Genomic DNA, 21,846 nt, shown 5'->3' with positions numbered 1-21,846 from the left:
TGTAAAAGACCGAGCAATTCTTAACTATGATGAACAGGCATTCGATAACATAAGTGAGGAAAGTGAAAACAACAACTTTATCATGAAGAAATCATTGCGGCCTGTCCAAGTCAGAGTAACATTGAGCAGGCCAAAAAAACATGGCGGCTTCAGACCCCAGTGAGGTTACCGAGGAAACGCCTAAAAACCTCAGACAGCGATGTGGTCGAGGATCGCCTGATGAAGGGTATAATTAAATAAGGCTGTTAATTATATCTTCAAAAAGGGTGTTTTAATGAACCCAAACATCCAATTTTCAGCTTGGCTCTCTGTTCAGCTTGGCTAACAGCTTGGCTCTCTGTTCACGACTCATAGCACAACGGCTCAAACTAGACAACGTGTAAAACACGACCTGTAAAAAAATAAAAAATAAAAAACATCGCACAACGAGCGCAGTCAACCATCACCAATCATATATATTGCGAACGACTGTGACGCAATCCATTCATTCAAGTTGTGTAAGTGGAGCACACAGCAGGTTCAGTTCTGTTACTTTTTAGACGGACCTCGTATATGTATATAGTCGTGGCACTGGCGGTCCAGGTTAATCCTGCCCCCCTCCCCCGACGCAATTTGTCGTGACGGGTGGTTAACACCGCCAGCCCGGATGGTCGAGCAGTTTTTCCTCATTCGGTCGGAGGTGGACACGTTTATCCTCGGAGATTATAACGTGTGCGGAAGGGGCAGGGCACAATGGCGTAGCGATGATGGCACAGGGAAGCACAAGATGGGTTTATACTCGAACCTGACAAATACATGGATACAGCTACTTAAAATAGACAAATATTTACAGAGGACAATAATCAAAATAAAATAACATGAGGTAAACTGATTATAAAGTCTAAATCGAGGCACCTCTACACACAGACAGGGGAAAGAAAATCCTTCCTTTATTCTGGCACTTCGCTTGGTCCAGAGATGGTCTTTCTGGAATGTGAAATCGAGGCGCTTCAATTTGCACGTGCAGACGCATGCAAAATTGCGCCGAGCCACTCTCTCGCAACAGGAATGTTCATCAAGCAATTCGCGAGCGGAGTTTATACATATATATATATATATATATATATATATATATATATATATATATATATATATATATATATATATATATATATATATATATATATATATATATATATATCAGTGTGGGGTTGACTGCCTGTCATCCTTTCGAGATCGGCAAAATGATTGCTGGTATCCTGTGTTGGAGTGGTGACCTGTCCAGGATTGTGTCCAATAGCCAAGGAGACTGCTTAGGCAGCACCAACACTCTGCACAGAGTATGGTCCCATTGGATGGATGGATTAAGCCTGGTGTTGGCACAGTGGCTAGGGCAGTGGCTTGGGATCCAAAAGGTCCTGAGTTCAAGCCCCGTTGGGCCACTGAATTAATACACCAGGGGATTGACAGCCTGTCATCCTTCCGAGGTTGGCGAAATGAGTACCAGTGTACTGGGCCGGTGTATACCCTGGTTAAAATAGGTGTACCATATCCCTGTGTCGTAAGAGGCGACCAAGGTTGCGTCAGGAAGGGCATCCGGCGTAAAACATGTGCCAAATCACTATGCGGATCATACGGATGAACCGCTGTGGCGACCCCTAACGGGAGCAGCCGAAAGAAGAAGAGGATGGATGCCATCTGCAACTCAACTCTGGCCAGATCTTCACGCTCAAAGTCAGTTTACCATACTGACATTTTTAACCAAGTGAGTTGCACCATAAAAACTCCTTAGATAAGTGGGGGAGCTTAATTTTTTAATTAAACCACTAATTACATACAGGTGAAGCCTATAACACTTACTTTGTAACCCTTCAAACAAATAGTTTGCTCCTGAAGTAATTTTGGGTCAATTAGGCAAAGGGGTTGAATACTTATGTTACTGAGAATCATCTGAATCACTTTTGCAACTTGAGAACCAAACTCTTAGGATCCTGGCTGACATCAAAGCAGAACACTGTCACAGTCAGTGGAATGTTAAATGCGACTATAAAACAAGCATGTAAAAACTAAATAAATCAATCAATCAAAGGATAACACTAAAAACAGCCAATTATTGTCCTGAACACAAATCCAAGTTCTGCCTTCAAGCAATGTTGTGCATCGCACGATCAGTGGTCATGTGGATAAAGGGCGCCCCCTGGCCATTTTGCGGGTTTTCATTTCTTTTCCCCCCACATTCTGTACTTCCATCCCAAAACATGCAAAATACCCATGAGAGAGAAAACTCAAAAGTCTAAAAAGGAGCAAAGGAATGAATAACTCATGAATTGGATGCACTACATTGAATGAGTAGTTATAGGAAGGATTTCCACCACTCTTCAAGGACAGAAAAACAATCATTCTGTTGCTATGAGTTTACTTAAGAAGAGTTTTTCAGTCAACCGCTGAACAACTCATCCTTCCTGAAATGATCAGAAACCTTGCAGCAAATGCTGGTGTGTGACACATTTTGGGTTCATGGTCACCATACCAGTGAGATGATTATTACCTCCGCCACCGAAGGTGAAGGAGGTTATGTTTTCACCCCTTTCTGTGTTTGTTTGTTACTTGGAAAATTGAAGATTTTTTTCAAGTATATTGGTCAGTTGATTTGATCTGTCTGTCTGTCGCAATCAGGTCACCATTTCAAACCAATCTTCACCACACGGTAGAGTTTGTCATAAGGAAGAAGCCTATTGCTTTTTAAGTCAAAAGTTCAACATCTTAAGTGAGATGTCTAAAATCCTCAAGATTGACATGAAATTTGAAGAAGATTTATATTTCAGGTCACTGAATTCAACCACCAATTATTTTGGAAGTTCACATAGGCCAAAAGGTCAACAAAGGCTGGATTTCTAAAATTGTCAATTTTCATCCGATTCACTTGAAATTTGAAGAGGAGTTGCATTATTTTTGAGGTCAAATTTGTTTTATGGATTTTGCAAGTATCGTGCTCTGCACGACATAATCTTCTTCGTTTGTTTGTGTGCATGATGTCTCAAAAAGTTGTGGACGGATCCGGATGGAATTTTGTGGACAGGTCGAGTGTGTAACAAGGACGAACTGATTAGATTTTTTGCCCCATCTCTCAATAATGATGAATCACTTAAAAAATTCTCGTATCCGAATCTGGATCTTGACCACAATTAAATCAATCCATCCTTGTCACACATCCAACCTGTCCACCAAGTTTTCTTTTAACTCATCCACAACTTTGTGAGATATCCTGTTCACAGACAAACTAACTATTCTGTAAGATATTGTCCTGACTGAGAATTTCTGTGCTGATGCCTTGAGTAAGTTACCACTTCCTGTTAGCCCAGGTCATGTACCTGCACCAGGAGAGATTTTTTTATGGCAATGAGTGTGTTGGAAATGTGATAATGCTCCAATCACTTCCAAATTGAATCATGGACGAATGTGGAAACAACCCTATTTATGGTCAAACAATGTGTTTTCAGTGGCAGATGGTCAACTGTCCCCATACGAGTTCCACGAGAAAGTAAGAACATACCTGGCTCGTAAAAATGACCTGTCCTTGCATTCCAGTAGTGATAGGCTCATTAAAACAAGGTGTTTTGAACAACATGGATTGTATCCAGGTATTGTGACCATCAAGGCAATTTCTCGGAGCCACGTTTGGTGGCCGGGTATAGACGAAGATCTAGAGCTACGTTCATCATTGTTCCACGTGGCAGGCTACCACCCAAAACTTACTTGAGACACCGCTTCACATGTGGTCCTGGCCTTCTAAACGGTGGTCTCGATTTCACGTATATCATGTTGGATCATTGTTCGGGGAGATGTTTTTGGTTGTAATCGATACTCATTCAAATTGGATCGAATGTTTAGCCTGGTCATCCTGCAACAGCGAAATCACGGTTGAGAGTTTACATGCCATGTTTGTCACTCATGGTTTACCCGATTGTGTGGTTAGTGATAATGGCTCATGGTTTTACCAGTGCTGTGTTTCAAGATTTCTTGAAAAAGAATGGCATCAGGCACTATCGCAGTGCTCCTTTTAAACCCGCTTCTCATGACCAGGCTGAGAGAGAGCTGTGCAGGTGATAAAGAGTGGTCTCACAAAGGTGAATGACAGCTCGTCTCGTGTATCATTTACATTAAGGACATGCCCGCACACAATACTGGAGGCATGCCCACGGAAATGATGGGTCGAATGCTAAAGACACGCTTAGCTCCGATTCATGCTCATGATTCGTCCAGAGTTACTGACCACAAGTTTAAACAGAAGTGGTACCATGACAGGACCTTAGTTCCATGTGACATCAATGTGTTCAATCCCGTTTCATGCTGAAGCCTGGCCAATGGCGATGGACCTAAATGGCTCATTGGTCATGTAATCAATCAAATTGGCAAGTCTGTATTTGTTGTGGAAATGTCCAATGGACATACAGTATGTAAACATATTTACCAACTCTGCATAAGCCATTGTGAACCCAATCCTCCAACCCATGTTCAGCTCGTTGAAAGTGAACCCTTGGTATCTATACCAGTTGTGAGCTAAGTGCCACAACCCAATGTATCTAAACCCACTTGTGGAAAGTTGGAACCTGTACCTTCTCTTCCTCCACCTCCTCCTGAATATGCTGCTATCATCACTCCACAAGCACAGTCACCTCTTATACCACACACTCTGCCCGTATTTGAAAGGCACTTGAATGGTTGAAGTTGTAGTTGGAGGGGGGGGTGGATGTTATCATGTTCTTTGTGATGTTACCCGGACATGCATGCGCAGTGCGGGTGTACCCGGGGAATGAACATTCTGGTCCGACTTGGGTGTGTTCTTGCCTTTCAATCCTTAATCCTGCGGATACATCTCAGGGTGAAGCACAGAAAGAACAGAGGGAGGAAGACCAGAAAGAAGGTGACAGAAGAGATAGACCACCGATCAATCTGCAATATGAAAGTGATCGGCTCATTGACTCAGCTTCATCTGTGTGCTGCACCTATTAATGATGGAGACAATAGTTAGATCAAGGGGAGGCACCTGACCTGAGGACGAGTTAATGCAAGTCCCTTTCACGTCATCCAACACAACAAAATAAAATTAATGGATATCTTTAAGACACTCCATTTTTACCTCTACCACTGAAGGGAGATGGAGGTTATACGTTTTCACCCCCGTCTTTGTGTTACTTGCAAAAATGGAAGATTTTTCAAGTAACCGAACATTGGTTGGTCACGTGTATTATTATGTTTGTCTGTGTGCTGCTTGCAAAGTCGAAGATTCGCAAGTATATTGGTTCGTCTGGTATGTGATTGTCTGTTTGTCTGCATGTCAATCGCCTACAGGTCATGCAATTTTAAACCGATCTTCACAAAACTTCACCAAATGGTAATTTGTCATCAGCAAGAAGCCTATTGTTTTTTGATGACAGGCTAATTTGTCAAAAGGTCAGCATAGGCCCAAGGTCAACAACTAAGGTGGCATTTCTAAAATCCTCAATTTTCATCCGATTCACTTGAAATTTGAAGAGACGTTGCATATTTGGTCATTGAATTCAACCACCAATTATTTTTGAGGTCAAATTTTTTTTAATGGATTTTGCAAGTATTGTGCTCTGCACGGACGTCTTCGTGTTTGTTTGTTTGTATGTCAATCACCTTCAGGTCATACTCCAATATTCACGAAACTTCACCACCTCGTAGAGGTAGTGACAAGCTGGAAGCCTATTATTTTGAGGTCAATAGGTCAAAATGTCAAGGTCACATAAATCGTCAATTTTCAGCTGATTCACTTGATATCTATGTATACACTGCATTTAAATCTGAAAAAAACACAGGTGGACGGTGAACCCTCGTCAAGGTGAAGACACTTGGGAACCTTTAGGACCCTGCAGACCCTATAGAGCCTTAGTCCCTTAAGACCCAATCTGGACGCAACAGGACAAAACGAACATTAGTGAAGGTGGGGGGGGGCACCAACAGAATAAAGGGACAATTGGACATACATACATACATACGTAGGGAGGAATGGGGTGGACAAGATATGCCTGGTGTTGGCTTAATGGTTAGTTTGGTGGGCTGAGGATCCTCGGGTCCTGAGTTCAAATCATGCTCGGCCGTTGAATTAATACCAGATGGGGTTTGACTCAGCCTATCATCCTTCTTAAGTCGGCAAAATGAATACCAGCTTGCTAAGATGATCGAGTCATTTGAGTATCCTGTGTTGGAGCGGTGACCTGTTCAGGATTATGCCCAATAGCCCAGGAGACTGCTTCGGCAGCACTCACACTGTACAGAGTATGGTCCCAATGGATGGATGGATGGATCAGCTTTGGTGTGTATCAGCACACTAAATTACTGTGCTTCCCCATTGTCTCGGGTTGCTCACCTACATTTATTTTTTCATCTATTTTTATTTTCATTCACGGACGCTTTCCAATGGTTCTGTGATTTTTCCCGGTGTATCGGTTTCAATGTCCGTCAGTACGTAAAATTTCAGCTTTCGACGTCACTCAACACCAACAGTCAGTCAGTGAATCAGTGGTTAGAATGATATATATATATATATATATATATATATATATATATATATATATATATATATATATATATATATATATATATATATATATATATATATATATGGGCAATTCCGCAGTTAGTAACGTTACATTTTAGGGACATTCTCATTATTTAGATAAGAGTCCTTTCTCTATCTGTGGATGTAAAGTCTCATTAATGTCACCAGAGATCAACCTAGTCTAGACGTAGAACAGAGCAAAGAATGAAATCATTTCATGAAACATTCTAGAAGAAAGAACTGCTTTTAATGCCGGTTAGTAACGTTACAAAAAAGGACATGAAAAATTGATGAGCATCTTTGAATGAAAAGTTTGCTAAAATTGGTATAGCTTGAAACATATCAACTCTATTTTTTCATTTCTAGCTTTAAGGGCAATAGCTACCCTAAATATCCTTTCTCATTCTAGCTTTGTTTGAAAATTAGGAACAAAAATCATGGTTAGTAACGTTACGGTTAGTAACGTTACACTTTGTCCAGTGATTACAATGACTCACAGAATTATGTTTAATCTCAAATCATTACATTTTTCCTCAAGAGAATGTGAAATAAGCTAAAAAAACATCAGATAAGACATGAAACTCTTATTTCAATCACCAAACTCAAGCAGTATAGTGTCATTGTACTTAAAGACAAGAAAAAGTTACAATAAATTACAAACAACAAAAGAGTACCACTTTAAAGACTGGGTCAAGTGATATCCACAGATCCATAACTATGCTGATCACAATTCATCGTGATTCACTGGAATTCACAAGTTGAACAAAACAGTACATATTGTATGTGTTCCTCATTCAAGAGTACCTTTCATATAGGGGAAAGAAACCAAAGAGCAAAAACTAATGTACCGGTATGTAGTATGTACAGTGTATGGCCATAATGCAACATTTGATATTGTGACAGTAGTTTACATCATAGTATTTGAATTCATGTTTATTCAAGTCTAGAGATATGTGATATGTTTTTTTTTCTTCTTTAGACCACTTTGAACGTATCTCTGCATTGACGTGAAAACAAAAGTCTGTTCGCTGTACCTGAAATGTAATTACACCTGACAAACCACCGTACAATAATTTCAAATTGGGACAGAAAATTTGAAATGCCCTCGATTGTTCACTACTTCTGGTGCATCCAACGGGGCAATCATCTGGTGTCTCATGTAGAAAATAGCATCCCTAGTTGAAGGCCATTTCCAGTGCTTCCCGACATGTGCCATTACTGACACCTGGAACTCTCCATCTCGTACAGCAAGAACTTCTCCTGGAAATTGTTTTCCATCGTACTCAACTATGAACCAGTCTCCCACTGCTGCAATGGTCTCACTGCTGCTCTGGGTTGCCTCATCGTGCTTGTCTCTGCTCAGGACATAGGCTACCACCTCGTCATTTACCACTTTGAAGAAGTGCATCTTTGCTATGCCAGTAATGGCCTTGGCTTCACTGAAGATGACATCAAGGTTCAGCTTCTCGTTCCTCTTTGCGATCTCACTGGAAGTAATCTCACGAACAGACACATTCTTCATGGTACTTGCAGCTTCTGCAAAATTCTTTGCATCAGTTACAGTATGTTTACGTGTTCTCACCTTGTCCCACACAAAACGCTTGGCTGACCCACCGATTCCATCAACGGGTCCCTTCCCATGTGAAGTGGCAAAAAAATTCCACTCGATATGCACCTTGTGAGCCTTCTCTAGTGATGCCAATGCTGCAGCAATGTAGGGATTTTTGAATTGAGATGCTGAACCATCTGACCATATCGACACATGTGATACTTGGTCAGGAAGGAAATCCAGAAGTACATCCAGGTATGCCACAATGGTGTCCTTTGAGTGGCATAAATTGTCCGATGCCAGCACAAGGGAGGAAAGGGATCCAGAGTGCCAGAGTGCTGCAGTGAAAAGCGACACTTGACGTTGGTTCCAATGAGCACTTTGGATTTCATCCTGAGCTTGGCAGGTGTAGTTCTCAGAAAAGTCGACTTGAAGGACTGCATGATGCACATCAGATTCAGAGGCCTTCTTCCTGTGCTCGTTGTACACTGCTGCCTGCTCACGTTTTACATAGCAGTGCTTCAGGAACTGTGGAAGAATGGTCATGGCATGATGAAGAAGTTCACCGACAGTTCCCTCCTCCAGAATCTTCTTCATTCTCCCATCATCACCTGACTCCCATTGGGACCATGAACTTGGAGAGTTCATGCACTCCTCGAAGACAGCTTTGAAGTTTCTTTCAAATCCAGCTCCTTCTCTGCATTTTTCGCACTCATTCATCCAACACTCCCTTGATGGATCTGTGCAGAGAAAGGAAGCTGGGAGTTCTCGCGTATATGGAGGGAAGGCAGGCACACTCTTGTGCAATGCACTGAAGACATTGATTGCATTCTCGTGAATTTTGCACAAACACACATTGTGGGGTATTTTGTGGCTTAGAAGAATGTGTTTGGGGCGGTATTCAGCAAAGTTTGAAAACCCAACCTTGATGTCTGGATGTTCCTCGCAAAAGAAAGCACGAGTCTCTTTGATGGATGATGTGAGGTATCTTGCTTGTATCTTCTTCTTGTCACCATCATTCCATATGGTCACCACATCTTTTTTGCCAGGTGCCTGATAGCTGACATCATCCCTCTCATAGAACTCATGTATGACTTTCACATCACGATCACCTAGCTGTGGTGCTGGGCCAGGCTTGTTTTTCTCTGCTGATGAAGTTGATGGAACGTCAGTTCCCTGCCTCGATTCTGCTTCATACAACTTCCGACAAACGGCTATTCTTCGTCTGGGAGGAGAGGGAAGTGATGAATCCAGCATTCGACGAGCTCTAGCAGTGGCTTTTGCAAATGCCATGGCACTGTTGAAGGGTCCTGTACTTGCTGATTTCTGTGCCTGGTCTTTCTTCAGTTTTCTGTGCTTGGCAACTCGTTGTCTAGTAGCCTCCTTTCTTTCTTTTTCTAACAATTTTTTCTCCCTCTTCGGAAGGCCTTTTTCCTGCTCTTTTTTCTTCTCTCTGCTTTTCTTCATGGCCAGTGCTTTCTTATGCTGGTATTCCTGATATCTACCAGTTTTCTTCAAGTTTTCTATGTAACGTTGCTGCTTTTCTTTGTTTGTCAAAAACTGCGGCATGTTGAACTGTTAGGAAGCAATATAACATAAAACAAAATCACCATGTGCAGTTTCATTTCAAAATGCTGTCATGGACAAATCATAATTCCCCCAAATTAAGCCATAATTATTGGTTATTCATAAAACTGAATAGGCCCTAATTATTCACAACGTTATCAAATACCTTCAACAAAGTGAATGTATGCAAAAGTACTTCCAAATACAATGTACAAGTATATATATATATCACAGACAACAGTTTTCTTTCAAATATTTAGTTTAACAGCAAACATGGTTCACTTGGCAATAGGGAAGTAAATTTATCACAGATATTGAATATGAAGACAAAAGAAATGTTGAGTACTTACCTACAATGTGTATTTGATCATCTGCTGGAACTCAAGGATCTTCCCAGTATCACAATGAACAGGTTTTATGAAAAACTTATGCCGCATGGAAGAATTCTGTACTGACTAGATAGACAAGTCATGTGGTACGCTCCATTGTAACCACCACTGTGCACCATGTATTGAAGAGTATGTACTGTGCACTGGTCACTGCAACATAAAGCATGCATCAGCCACATGTTTCCAAAATTTACCCCTCCCCCCCCCCCCCACTGTCTTCATACTGCCCTCTGTTGTCTTACTGTCACTTTTGTCTTGACCAGGACCTGTCTATTCGAGTCTTATTCACTTATTTCATGGTTAGTAACGTTACAATACACAAAGGCTGGTTAGTAACGTTACATGGTTAGTAACGTTACACATTTTGATTGCTGTTATTTCTAACTTCTATCATGACAAGTAATACTTATTTATATATTTCAATTAGTCATTGGACACAGCAGGAAAAATTGAAATATTATCATTCATAGACACTTTATACACTCTGGAGGTAAATAATTTCACTTTTCGGTTAGTAACGTTACATGACTTTCTAGGGGTTGGGAAATGCACACATGTTTGCATTTTAAAGATATGTAGGTTGATTTTACTTAATATATCCATGAAAGCACTACACTGCCTCTATGAATTCAATATTTTTGGAAAGAAAATGGCATTTAATTTGACTAGATATCTTCTTTGCCATTATGGAGATTTTGCTGATAAAATTTATCTGGAACAATTCTTGTTCAAAATTGGTGAATTCACCACCTAAAACTATCAATATACCCTGAAAAATATTTTTTCCTGAATCATCAATGTGTCCTTTCGTAAATCACACACAAAAATCAAGGAAAAAAACAAATTGAAATTTTAGGGTCATGTCCCTCTAACTGCGGAATTGCATATATATATATATATATATATATATATATATATATATATATATATATATATATATATATATATATATATATATATATATATATATATATATATATATGTACACTGAACAAAAATATAAACGCACCAACCTAAATATCTAAGTCAAGATTGCCATTATGGGAAAATGGTCAAACCGATGATACGTTTGAGCAATGGTTCCTTTGTTTTGCTCAAGACAGATGTTCCCATTGAAATTGACCACTCTGAGTGTGTGGACTCACACGTTGAGTAATCCTTCCCATGAGCACCATGGGGCTTGACAGAGTGATGGTCAGTGAGCATGACCAGGACACAAACACTCCCTATAGCTTGCCCTATAAAAGGCCTCCCCAAATGTGGACTGGTGCCAAATGTCAACATGCCACAGACGTCACAAATCTTGAGGGAGCGCGCCATTGGCATGCTGAATGCTGGGACGTCAGTACGGGCCGTTGCAGCACACTTCAATGTCCACCACTCCACAATTAGCCGCCTGAGAACGCGCCTCAGAGAGACTGGAAGCACCATGAACCGCCCACATGCCCGGCGACCACGTGTGACCACCGCCGGTCAGGATCGTCACATGAGGCTGCAACATCTCCGGGATCGACTCCGACCGGCCACGAGGACTGCCAATGTTCACTTGCGCTGGACCCTCGCACGATGGAGGAGAGTGCTGTTCACCGATGAGTCACGGTTCCAGCTGTATCGGGCTGATGGCAGACTCCGCGTCTGGCGTCGGGCTGGGGAGCGCTACACTGACGCCAATGTCCTTCGTCGGGTGTCACACGGTGGTGCCAGTGTTATGGTGTGGGCAGGCATATGCCATGGAGAGCGCACTCGGCTTCATTTCATTGAAGGCAACTTGAACGGGCAGCGGTACAGGAACGAGATACTCAGACCCATCGTCGTACCGTTTGTGCGCCTTCACCATGTGACGTTTCAGCACGACAATGCTCGCCCCCATGTTGCCAGGATCTGCATGGACTTCCTCGGTGAGGAGGATATTGATGTCCTCGACTGGCCTCCATATTCTCCCGACATGTCGCCCATCGAGCACCTTTGGGACGTTCTTGATCGACGCGTACGACAACGTTACGCAGTCCCAGAGAACGTCCGCCAGCTCCGTGTGGCTCTCCAGGAGGAATGGGAAAACATCCCTCAGGCCACCATCGATAATCTGGTGATGTCCATGCGCCGGAGATGCACCGCTCTGCGCGACGCCAACGGTGGACACACCCGCTACTGACTGTGTGAACTCTGACAGTGACACCTCGGTTGTGTCGGCTGTTGTAGCGCAAAGACTGTCGCCAGAATTCTCAAGGAACTCTTTGAAATTTAATGCTCAATTGTCATGGATTCTATAACCAAATTGTTGTGAAGATTTAGTATTAATGAGTTCGAGGTAAAATAGTAACAATCGCTTGGTGCGTTTATATATATACATATATATATATATATATATATATATATATATATATATATATATATATATATATATATATATATATATATATATATATATATATATATCGTTACGGCCACAGGTACCGAGTGTATTATGAGGGGGTTAATCCTTGTTTGTCCTGGGAAGAGCCGGACCTGGGGCCACCGCTCACAATTATCTTCGTGGTACGGTGAGTTGCTTTAGAACCACGAACGCCACTCAGTTAACCACGAGTTCCAGTGTCCACCGTCTAATTAGAGGTCACGTGGCTTCCTTAATGGAGAGCGTGCCCTTGGCAAGGCACCAATCTTATCCTGATTAGATCCAAATTGGGGCGGACGAGCATTTATCGCTGGTGCGATAAAACATTGACTGTTACAGGTCAATTTGTGTGTTTTACCTCCCAATCTATCTCGGTTCGGACAATGCTGGATCAATGGAAGAAAAGGACGAGCACGGACAGAGTGCAACGTCAACAAAGGAATTTATTAATAAGGAAAAAAAAAACAAAATAACGTTTTATTTCCTTGTGGTAAAAAGAAGGAAATTCAAATCAGTCAAAATAATTGCAAGCAAATAAAGAATTAATCAGGCACTGATAGAAAAAGAGACAAAGAGCAGATGCTTATCACTATGCCTTAATTAACAATTAAACAGGAGACAAGGGTACCCAGCAGATCACTCGGGGGGGGGGGGGGGGGGAAAGAGAAATCCAGTCTCGCTCACCAAATAGAAGTCGTCGTACGTCAAATAAAACAACCTGAAATGTGTGAGCGTGCCTTGTCCATTGCCAGCGCCCAGCCTTGCCATGCACCCACTCGCAAACAGGCTTGAATGCCAGTCGACGTCACCCCCAAGAATCAGGTACGCCAAGAGTAGGTCTCAAGCAGAACCAGCATTAACGGTCCGAGCATCACCCACCGTCAGGAGCCACCAGGAACCACAACCGACGGACAGCTGTTAGGAGCTGTGAGAAACTGTAAGGCTGCAAGGCCGTCATCAACTGTCACAAACTCAACTGTCACCAGCTCATCAACCATCTGACTGGAACCGACGATAGCCGCTGCCCAGCTATCGCCAACTGACTCTCAAAGCTGTCAGAACCGCAACCAGTTTTCACCAACTGACTCTCAAAGCTGTCAGAACCGCAACCAGCTATCGCCAACTAACTGGAAAAAAACGGTCCTCTCGTCCTCTTTATTGGAAGCCCGTCTGGGCAGAGCCTCAAGCAGACTCCAGCCAAATCCACCCCGCCCATTTGCATGTCGTTACATGTGACAACCCGCCCGTCCCGCGATCATTCCTGATCTACGATGCCATGTTTGTGGTGCTGGACGAACGGCAGAAAGCAGCCATTTGCCAGAGTTACCGAGCAAAAACGTGAAGCGCTCATAAAACGTCAACAACAATTATCACCTCAATGTTCAGCCCGATACGAAAATGAGCCAGTTACCGTCCACAGAGCTGCTGAACGGGGTGTCAAACGTCGATGGAAAGAGGTGGCTGTCGAGCCTCCGTTGGGCTAACGGCTATCTCACGCGCATGAATGTGTCTGTCGTAAAGAGAAAAAAAAAGCTTTTCATAAGAGAGGGAATCTATTATTTACCCTTCTCAACACATCAAAGTTAGAATCCCACCAGACATGGGGATGAATCTATCCTAGACATGCATTTAGAGAAATAACTGTCTGAGGACCTAGATGTTTGTATGCGTTTGTCAGATCGGATTCTGAAATCCATAACTATATATATATATATATATATATATATATATATATATATATATATATATATATATATATATATATATATATATATATATTAGACGAGCGGGCTATGCTTACACATTGTAAAGAATAACAAACTGTTATTCCCCCTTTTCTGGGTCGCTCACCTGCATTTGTTTTTTTCTTCATTTATTTATATTTTCACTTCAATGTCCATCAACGCAGGAAATTTTATCTTTCTATGTCACCTGGAAAGTACCAAACATTAATATCAGTCAATCAATGAATCAGTGGTTAGAATGGGCTTTATATATTAGATTAGCGAATGCAACGTGTCACTTCGCTGATGGCAATATTAAGGGAGGGGGGGAGAAAGTGGGAGGGAGGGAGAGAGAGAGAGGAGGTGGGGTGAGAGAGAAGAGGGAGGGAAGTGAGAGGAGATGGAGAGGATAGAGCAGAAGGAAAGAGGACGCAAAGGTTAAACAAAACGATGAATTTTAAGAGATTCTAGAGGTTATCGTATGTGCGGAAATGAAATGAAGCCACGGACACTGAAGTCTCCAGGAATTTATAAAAGATTCGAAGGAATGAAAATGAGTGAGGAAAGTGAAAAACATTTTTGAGCGCTTTATCGTTAAGAAATCATTGCAGCCTGTTCCAACATAGCCAAGCTGTGGGTGCATACTATATATATATATATAATGAGCTCTTTAATATTAAAGCCAGTCTTCACCCAAGCCTGTGGCAGTTAAAGAAATCAAATTAATTCATTCAAATAATGACTTCATCCACAAAAGAGTTGCTGTTGAACATAGAACAACCCTGGAGACATCGCAAAGTTTAATCACCTGTGAAATAAACATTACAGATGCGCCACCACCCTGTCTGCAGGTCTGTCTGTATACGTGGTCACATGACACATTGGCTGGCGATCCGCACAAACGTTATAACCGTTTTAAAATGTATGTTTTTTTAACCAGATTTGCTTTGATTCTCTGTAGAGCACTTCGCCAAGCCTCTGAAAATATAAACACAGATGTCAGATGCTATGGATAAGCAGTCTCTCTGGGGGACAGGGAACGAGGTCAAGCAGCGAATGCATATCATATCGTGTTCCTTTAAGGTCCATCTCCATTATTTGAAAGTGAATGTATTTCCCTGATGAAAAAGGCTTGGTCGGATTTTCACACAGTTTGTTGCAGTCGAGTTTGAATCTGTCAGCGACTATAAAAAGTTAAAATAGAAATCAAATTGGAGTCACATAAGGTCATGAGGTCGCTTCGAACATTCGAGAAGCCTCACATTCCCCGTACAAAATCTCTATACGACCTAAATTCATCAAGCTTCAACGGATTTTCACAGAAATCGTTTTCCAGTCGAAACATACGTTAGCGAATAACAAAAGTGAAACCAGAAATCGAATAAAACTTAGGATAAAGACATGAGGCCGTTTGGAAGCATAGGGAAGCTCTAAACGTTGCTTGTATTAACGCACAAAACGCCAAAAAAAAACTTAATTTTCACAAACCTTGCTGCAATCGAGAGTCAAGATACCTTTGCGACTGTGAAAAGTGAAAACATAAATTGAATTAAAGTTCAAATAAACACGTGAGACCGTTCGAAGCAAAAAACCTCCATTCTCAGAAATCCTTTCCAACGTCGTAAAACGCGATTGTTAAAGCATCCATGTCACAATCCTTATAATATAATCTAACAGCTTATAACATTAGTCATGTGATGAAATACACAACTTGCATGAAAAAATTTCATTTCGACACCTTTATTAGCAAAAAAAAATTGCTGAGGCCTAGCATCTAACCGAGGCCGAGCATCTAACCGAGGCCTAGCATCTAACCGAGGCCTAGCATCTAACTGAGGCCTCACTCGCGACGCCGTCAGCTCGGCCCGATTTTAAAAGATTAACTCAATAATTATAAATCATAAAAAACACACAACTTACCTTCTTCTCAGGACATCGTTGTCTCGACAAACATGCACTCGTAAACAACTGCAGACGCCCTTGGAAGACCCAGCTCACGTTGCCTGTTGGTGGGTGAACAACCCAAGGCTTCCTGAATTCTGATTCAAAATGGCGAATTAAGACCCCCTTTGAGGGAGAGTGAGGTGTCCGAGGATGTGCCTGATAAAGGATATAAGAATTAAATAAGGCCGTAGCCTGGTGTTGGCTCAGTGGTAAGGGTGGCGGCTTGGGATCTTAGGGTCCTGAGTTAATACTCCAGGGGGTTGACTCAGCCTGTCATCCTTCCGAGGTCGGCAAAAATGAGTACCAGTTCGAGTGTGTGTACTGGTAGAGGGGCACTGCATCAGCGACACAGTCGCGCTTCAAGAAATGATAGCTACCCCGACCACCAAATAAGGCCGTTAATTATCTTCAAAAAGGGGTGTTTTAATTAACCCAAACACCAAATTTTCACTCATGCACTCCCTTGGAGTTTTCTGAGTATGCATGTCAAGTTTAAGGCTGCTAAGTTTCATGGTTTTGGAGTTATGGAGGAGACACCCCGATTGACTACTGACGGACGCACACTGACATTTATTGGTATAGACTATAGACTATAGATGGACAGCGCGATATCTCAAAAAGTTATGGACGACTTATGACCACTGATCTCACACCTGGATTGGTCACGACGGCTCCGTGCGTGAAGCCACCGGAAGTGCACTGTCCGCCATCTTGTCTCCCCCAAAAGAGGCGAACTGTCGTTACACGAAACGTTGAACCGGGCCCGGCCGATTTTGCTAAATATATTTCTTCAAATATATTTCAACTTCTGTCTAATATTTTAATGGATTTTGAAGTAAATTACTGTTCCTATTACTCGATCGAATTTCGGAAAATTCCCTTGGGGCTCCTTGGCAATTGCAAGGAGGCGATCAATGCATATTATGAGGCCCGACACAGGGTTGGGTCGGAAAACAAACATAGGCCTAATATCCAAGTTACATTTGGCTCCAGGTCACTTCATCAATAACAAAACAAAACTAGTCATGTTTTTTTTATGTTATTTAAAATATGTTTTGTTATTTTAGGCAATTTTATGTTATTCTACGTTTCTTAATGTTTTTAAGGATTTTTAAAAGTTTCAACTTTATTACGTTTTTTTTAAGGGATTTTTAAAACTTTTTTTTAGTGTTTTTTAAGGTTAGGTTTACCTCGACAGTTTTTGTAGTAGGGGAGGGAAAAATGGTCGGGAGGGGGGGGATTTTGGTTCAACATAAGTGGGAGGGTCAAAATGTTTAATGTACAAAAGAGAGTGCAGGGGAAATGATTTTTTTTTTGTGGGGAAAATTTGTTTTCGCATCGGCGAGCGATTTTTGGGAAGGCATGTGTGAATAAATTTCCAAACTTAAAGGGTTTAATTTGTTGGTTTTTAATCTGTCACTCTCCAAAATAAGAGGTGTACCATTAGATTATCGGGGGGCATGGAAGTTTTTATGATAACAAAAATATCATCACCCGCTAGTCGAGACCCAAAAAAATAAAAAATCCTCACCCAATTCTACATAAAGGTATACATATAAAAACTTATTCTGCCCGACCCAAACTTCCATCCCTACCCCCCAATAGGCTTACATATTATTTCATTGCCCTTAACATTTACAGAACACTTTCAAAGAAATGAAATGGCCTAATGCAAAGCATGCATGTAAATAATGAGATGAAAATCACATAAAAGCTTGATGAGTTAAATTGCTTTAATTTTAAGATGCAGTACCTCTTACAACAAATATCAAAAAGACAACATTTACATAGTACACTATGGAGATTCATTCGAAAACTTTACCACATACGTACATGGAAACCAGCAAACAAAACATTTTTCCAAAGAGTTTTAAAAATGTTTAAATGATATAAAATATTGAGTCTAGATAAGACTATGAAAACGTTTTAAAATAAATATTATCAAAGGATGTAGTCTAAATGTTAGTGTAAAACATTTTTGTCAAATATTAATAAAGAATATTTTGTCAACTTTGCAATATTATGAACAAAGATTTTTGAAACCATTTTGAAAACATTGTAAACTAGAGGGGGAGCACTCGGTAGAGTGCAAAAACTCCGCCGCCAATACTGCTAGGTCACTCAAGTGAACCTGATATCCCATTCATTCAATTTGATGTCAACAGTGCTCACAGAGTTATAGTTTGCAACTTTCCCTTTTACTTTTAACTTTTACATACTCAATTCATTCGTCATAACTAGATTCCTTGAGACAGAAATTGATTCTACGTGGGTATATCCACCTGAAGTTCCAAAATCAGCAGCAATTATAATTTTGGCATGTTTTTTGTTGGAAATCACTTATAACATGTGGAAATGCAAAAAAAATCGAAATTTTGTTGGAAAAAAAGTTGCAAAATTTTCTGTTTTTTTTTCTCTAACAATTTTTTTTTTGGGGGGGGGGAGTTAGAAATCACTTAAAACATGTAGAAATGCAAAAACAAAAATTAAAATATTTTTTCAAAATGGCCGCTATGGCGGCCATATTGGACTTTGGACCAAATCCAAAATCTAATGACATGATCCTTGGACCATACCTAATCCCCCCACCAAGTTTCGTCGAAATCTGTCGAGGAGTTTTTTCCGTAATACTGTTCACAAACAAACAAACAGACAGTGGTGAAAACAGTAACCTCCGTCCATCTTTGATGGCGGAGGTTAAATTTTGTAAAAACGTTTTATAACCTTCACTAAACCCAGCATTTAAGGGAAGGCATCTTTCAGATCGATGAAACACGCTGGCCACCACTTAAATTCAGATGAGTGCAACATCCCAAGCTAGGCAATTTCACCCCGCATAATCTCATTGAATTTGGAACTTTTTGATTTGCACCAATCTTCACAAACTCGTCAGGATCTAGCGGATTTCAAATAATCAGTTTTTTTCACAAGTAACAATATTCTTCATATGTTCATATTAATTTTAGTTTCTTTAATTGATTGTATTAAAATTATGACACTCAAACAAGTGTGAACTTTCTTTTTGTGCAGTGATAATATCTTTTTTTTGTAAGGGACCAATCAATAACACAGGGGGATTATAGGGAGAATCCAAGCTTTGGAGAACCTTCAGAATGGAATCTGAAATTTTTGTTTGGAACATGAAGTATTAAATGGGGACAATTTTGAAAACACGGGGAGGGGGGCAAGAAAATTTTGAAAACAGAGAGGGGGTGAGCCTTAAAATTTTGAGCGGACATGAGGGGGATGCAAAATTTTGTAATGTTTTTTTTTTTCATTTCTCCCATTCCCTGTAAATATTGATCATTCTCTAAATATAAAATTGTAATGAGCAATAGGGTTTATCATTCCTCTGTGGTTTCAACAAGTACAAAATGGATATTTAGTATTTGTGGAAGCATTCTGTTTCCCTATATGGAATAGCTTGATCTTAGACTAACATGATGATGCAATTTTTACCGGTACGAGTGAACATGATTGTCATCTACTGCGGTGTCAAACTGGTGATCATGTAGCTCAGGGAACAGTTTCAGCTCTGCACTGATGAAGCAACTGCCTGTGAGATGCCACTCCCCCCCCCTCCTGTGGAAGCTTTTCATGGGGGGGGGTCTGTGCAAACACTTTTCCATTTCTAAGCAATTAAGTCTGTGATTTTTTACTGATGGCTGAACATGAATGGCAAAAGTGGTTCTTTCAGAGTGCCCTCGTAAACGTAGACCATATGACTTTTTTTACCCTGTAATGAAAAAGAGATTTTTTTTGCCCGAAAAGATCAATTAGTTTTCAATAATTTCGGCATGCAGGAATAGCATGACAATGATTGAACAAGTTACTATCATATAGTTCATGACTTGAGTTAGTAAGCTTACCGGTGCGGTGTGGTCTGTAAATCTGTAATCCTTGTCAGCGCACAGACGTAAAAGGTGATTAAACCAGGCAAAGTGACATTCTCTCACGGTCACACGAGGTCTGTGATTTCCACAAGTTCATCACACCAACTAATAAAACTTTGCATGAGTTACATGCAAAGTTTATTGGTTGCATTTGGAGATTTCTTCCTGCCAGTCTGCTGTTTTCGTATTCACTGCAGTGATGTTTTGGGGGAGACAAAATGGCGGAAAGTGAACTTCCGGTGACTTCACTCCTTGGTATACAATCACTGTGGACGCGACCAATCCAGGTGTAGAGATTAGTGGTTATGACAAAACTAGGAAGATGAGTTGGTTACATGACAAGTACAAGCCGATGAGATTTTGGTTCAAGTCCGGATCCTTTCATTGGGATGCAAAACGTAAATTGTTCAGCCTGGCGGAGGTATACGCTCTACCGAGTGCCCTCCTCGTTATCTGTTTTCGCAGCATCATAGGCTGCCGTCGGTTGTGGCTATTGAAGTCACCACACTAGAACAGTACCTCTTTTCATCGAATTTTATCCCCTGGGTCATATTGTAATTCAGTGGTTGACTGGGGTTATAAAAATTGAAAACTGGCATGTCTCGATCCATTCAGGCCACAAAATTATGGATATTCAGTTCAAGCCCTGAATTTGAAACCATTTGCATGAAAAGAATATCATCTATATATTACTAAAACTCTTATCTTGTATGTATGTGTGTGTATGTATGTATGTATGTATATGTATGTATGTGTGTGTATGTATGTATGTATATGTATGTGTATGTGTGTATGTATCTTCTTCTTCTTTCGGCTGCTCCCGTTAGGGGTCGCCACAGCGGATCATCCATTATGATCCGCATAGTGATTTGGCACATGTTTTACGCCGGATGCCCTTCCTGACGCAACCCTGGTCGCCTCTTACAACACAGGGATAATATGTGTGTATGTATGTATGTATGTATTATGTATGTGTATATGTATGTATGTGTGTATGTATGTGTCAGGTCTGAATGTCAGGTATGACTATTGATTGGCCACATATTGGCCCATATTTGTACATTTGACTTACTTAAACATTCATCAATCATCAGGTGTCTGGATTCAAACCCTTGGCCTGGTTGCTTCAAATTGTGTTTCCAAGCCTTTGCCCTCGTTTTACAATTTGCTTCACGAGCTATGGCCTTGCCAGAGAGCAGCGTCTGCAGGCTTTTATGAATTCCAGTGAAGTGACAACAAACGGCTGGAGAACTCTGTTATGGCTGATTCACCCGAGGGCCGCAGGGAGGGGGGGGGAAGCCCACTTGCATCTTTGTTTCTTTCTTTGCTTGCTTTTCTCCGCCCAGGAATAGGTTTTATATATGAAACTTTTCGAGTGTAACCTTCAGTGTGGTACAGGGTCTGACTGCTGTGGTTGGTCCCTGTGCCACCTCCGCTTGCAAGTGTGCTGTGCAACTTCAATAAACCGTATATTCGAGAATCCTCAGTTGACCCCCCTCAATTCTTGGCCAGGATTGGTGAGGGTCATCATCACAGTATGTGTGTATGCGTGTATGTATGTGTGTGTGTGTGTGTGTGTGTGTGTGTGTGTGTGTGTGTATGTACGTGTGTATGTGTGTGTATGTGTATGTGTGTATGTGTGTGTGTGTATGTGTGTGTATGTATGTGTGTGTATGTGTGTATGTATGTGTGTATATATGTATGTGTGTGTGTATGTGTGTGTATGTATGTATGTATGTATGGATGTATGTATGTGTGTGTGTGTGTGTGTGTGTGTGTGTGTGTGTGTGTGTGTGTGTGTGTGTGTGTGTGTGTGTCTCTGTG

At 41.1% G+C, this 21,846-nt stretch overlaps 1 protein-coding gene across 6 annotated transcripts; it reads right to left on the bottom strand.

Annotated features, from left to right (window-relative positions):
* Positions 1-6,668: 6,668 nt before the first annotated feature.
* LOC147013954 (uncharacterized) lies at positions 6,669-20,726 on the bottom strand. Of its 6 annotated transcripts, XM_085851377.1 has the most exons (7): positions 19,999-20,726; positions 16,106-16,188; positions 15,674-15,707; positions 14,313-14,393; positions 13,873-13,971; positions 10,031-10,219; positions 6,669-9,689 (listed from the first exon to the last, which is right to left on the bottom strand). In XM_085851377.1, exon 7 carries the CDS (start codon positions 9,681-9,683, stop codon positions 7,641-7,643), a length of 2,043 nt encoding a protein of 680 aa, XP_085707503.1. In that variant the 5' UTR covers positions 9,684-9,689; positions 10,031-10,219; positions 13,873-13,971; positions 14,313-14,393; positions 15,674-15,707; positions 16,106-16,188; positions 19,999-20,726; the 3' UTR covers positions 6,669-7,640. The 6 variants fall into 6 exon arrangements, with proteins under 6 accessions (XP_085707503.1, XP_085707501.1, XP_085707505.1 ...); XM_085851375.1 differs by lacking the exon at positions 15,674-15,707; XM_085851379.1 differs by lacking the exons at positions 13,873-13,971; positions 19,999-20,726 and having other exon boundaries at positions 16,106-17,721.
* Between the last annotated feature and the right edge of the window lie 1,120 nt (positions 20,727-21,846).

This window comes from Eptatretus burgeri, chromosome 13 (assembly GCF_056783735.1).
Source record: "Eptatretus burgeri isolate ZD-2024b chromosome 13, Ebu_testis_v1, whole genome shotgun sequence".
Lineage (NCBI taxonomy): Eukaryota > Metazoa > Chordata > Myxini > Myxiniformes > Myxinidae > Eptatretus > Eptatretus burgeri.
The sequence above is the reverse complement of the archived record's forward strand: the minus strand, read 5'-3'. Positions and strand labels throughout refer to the sequence as shown.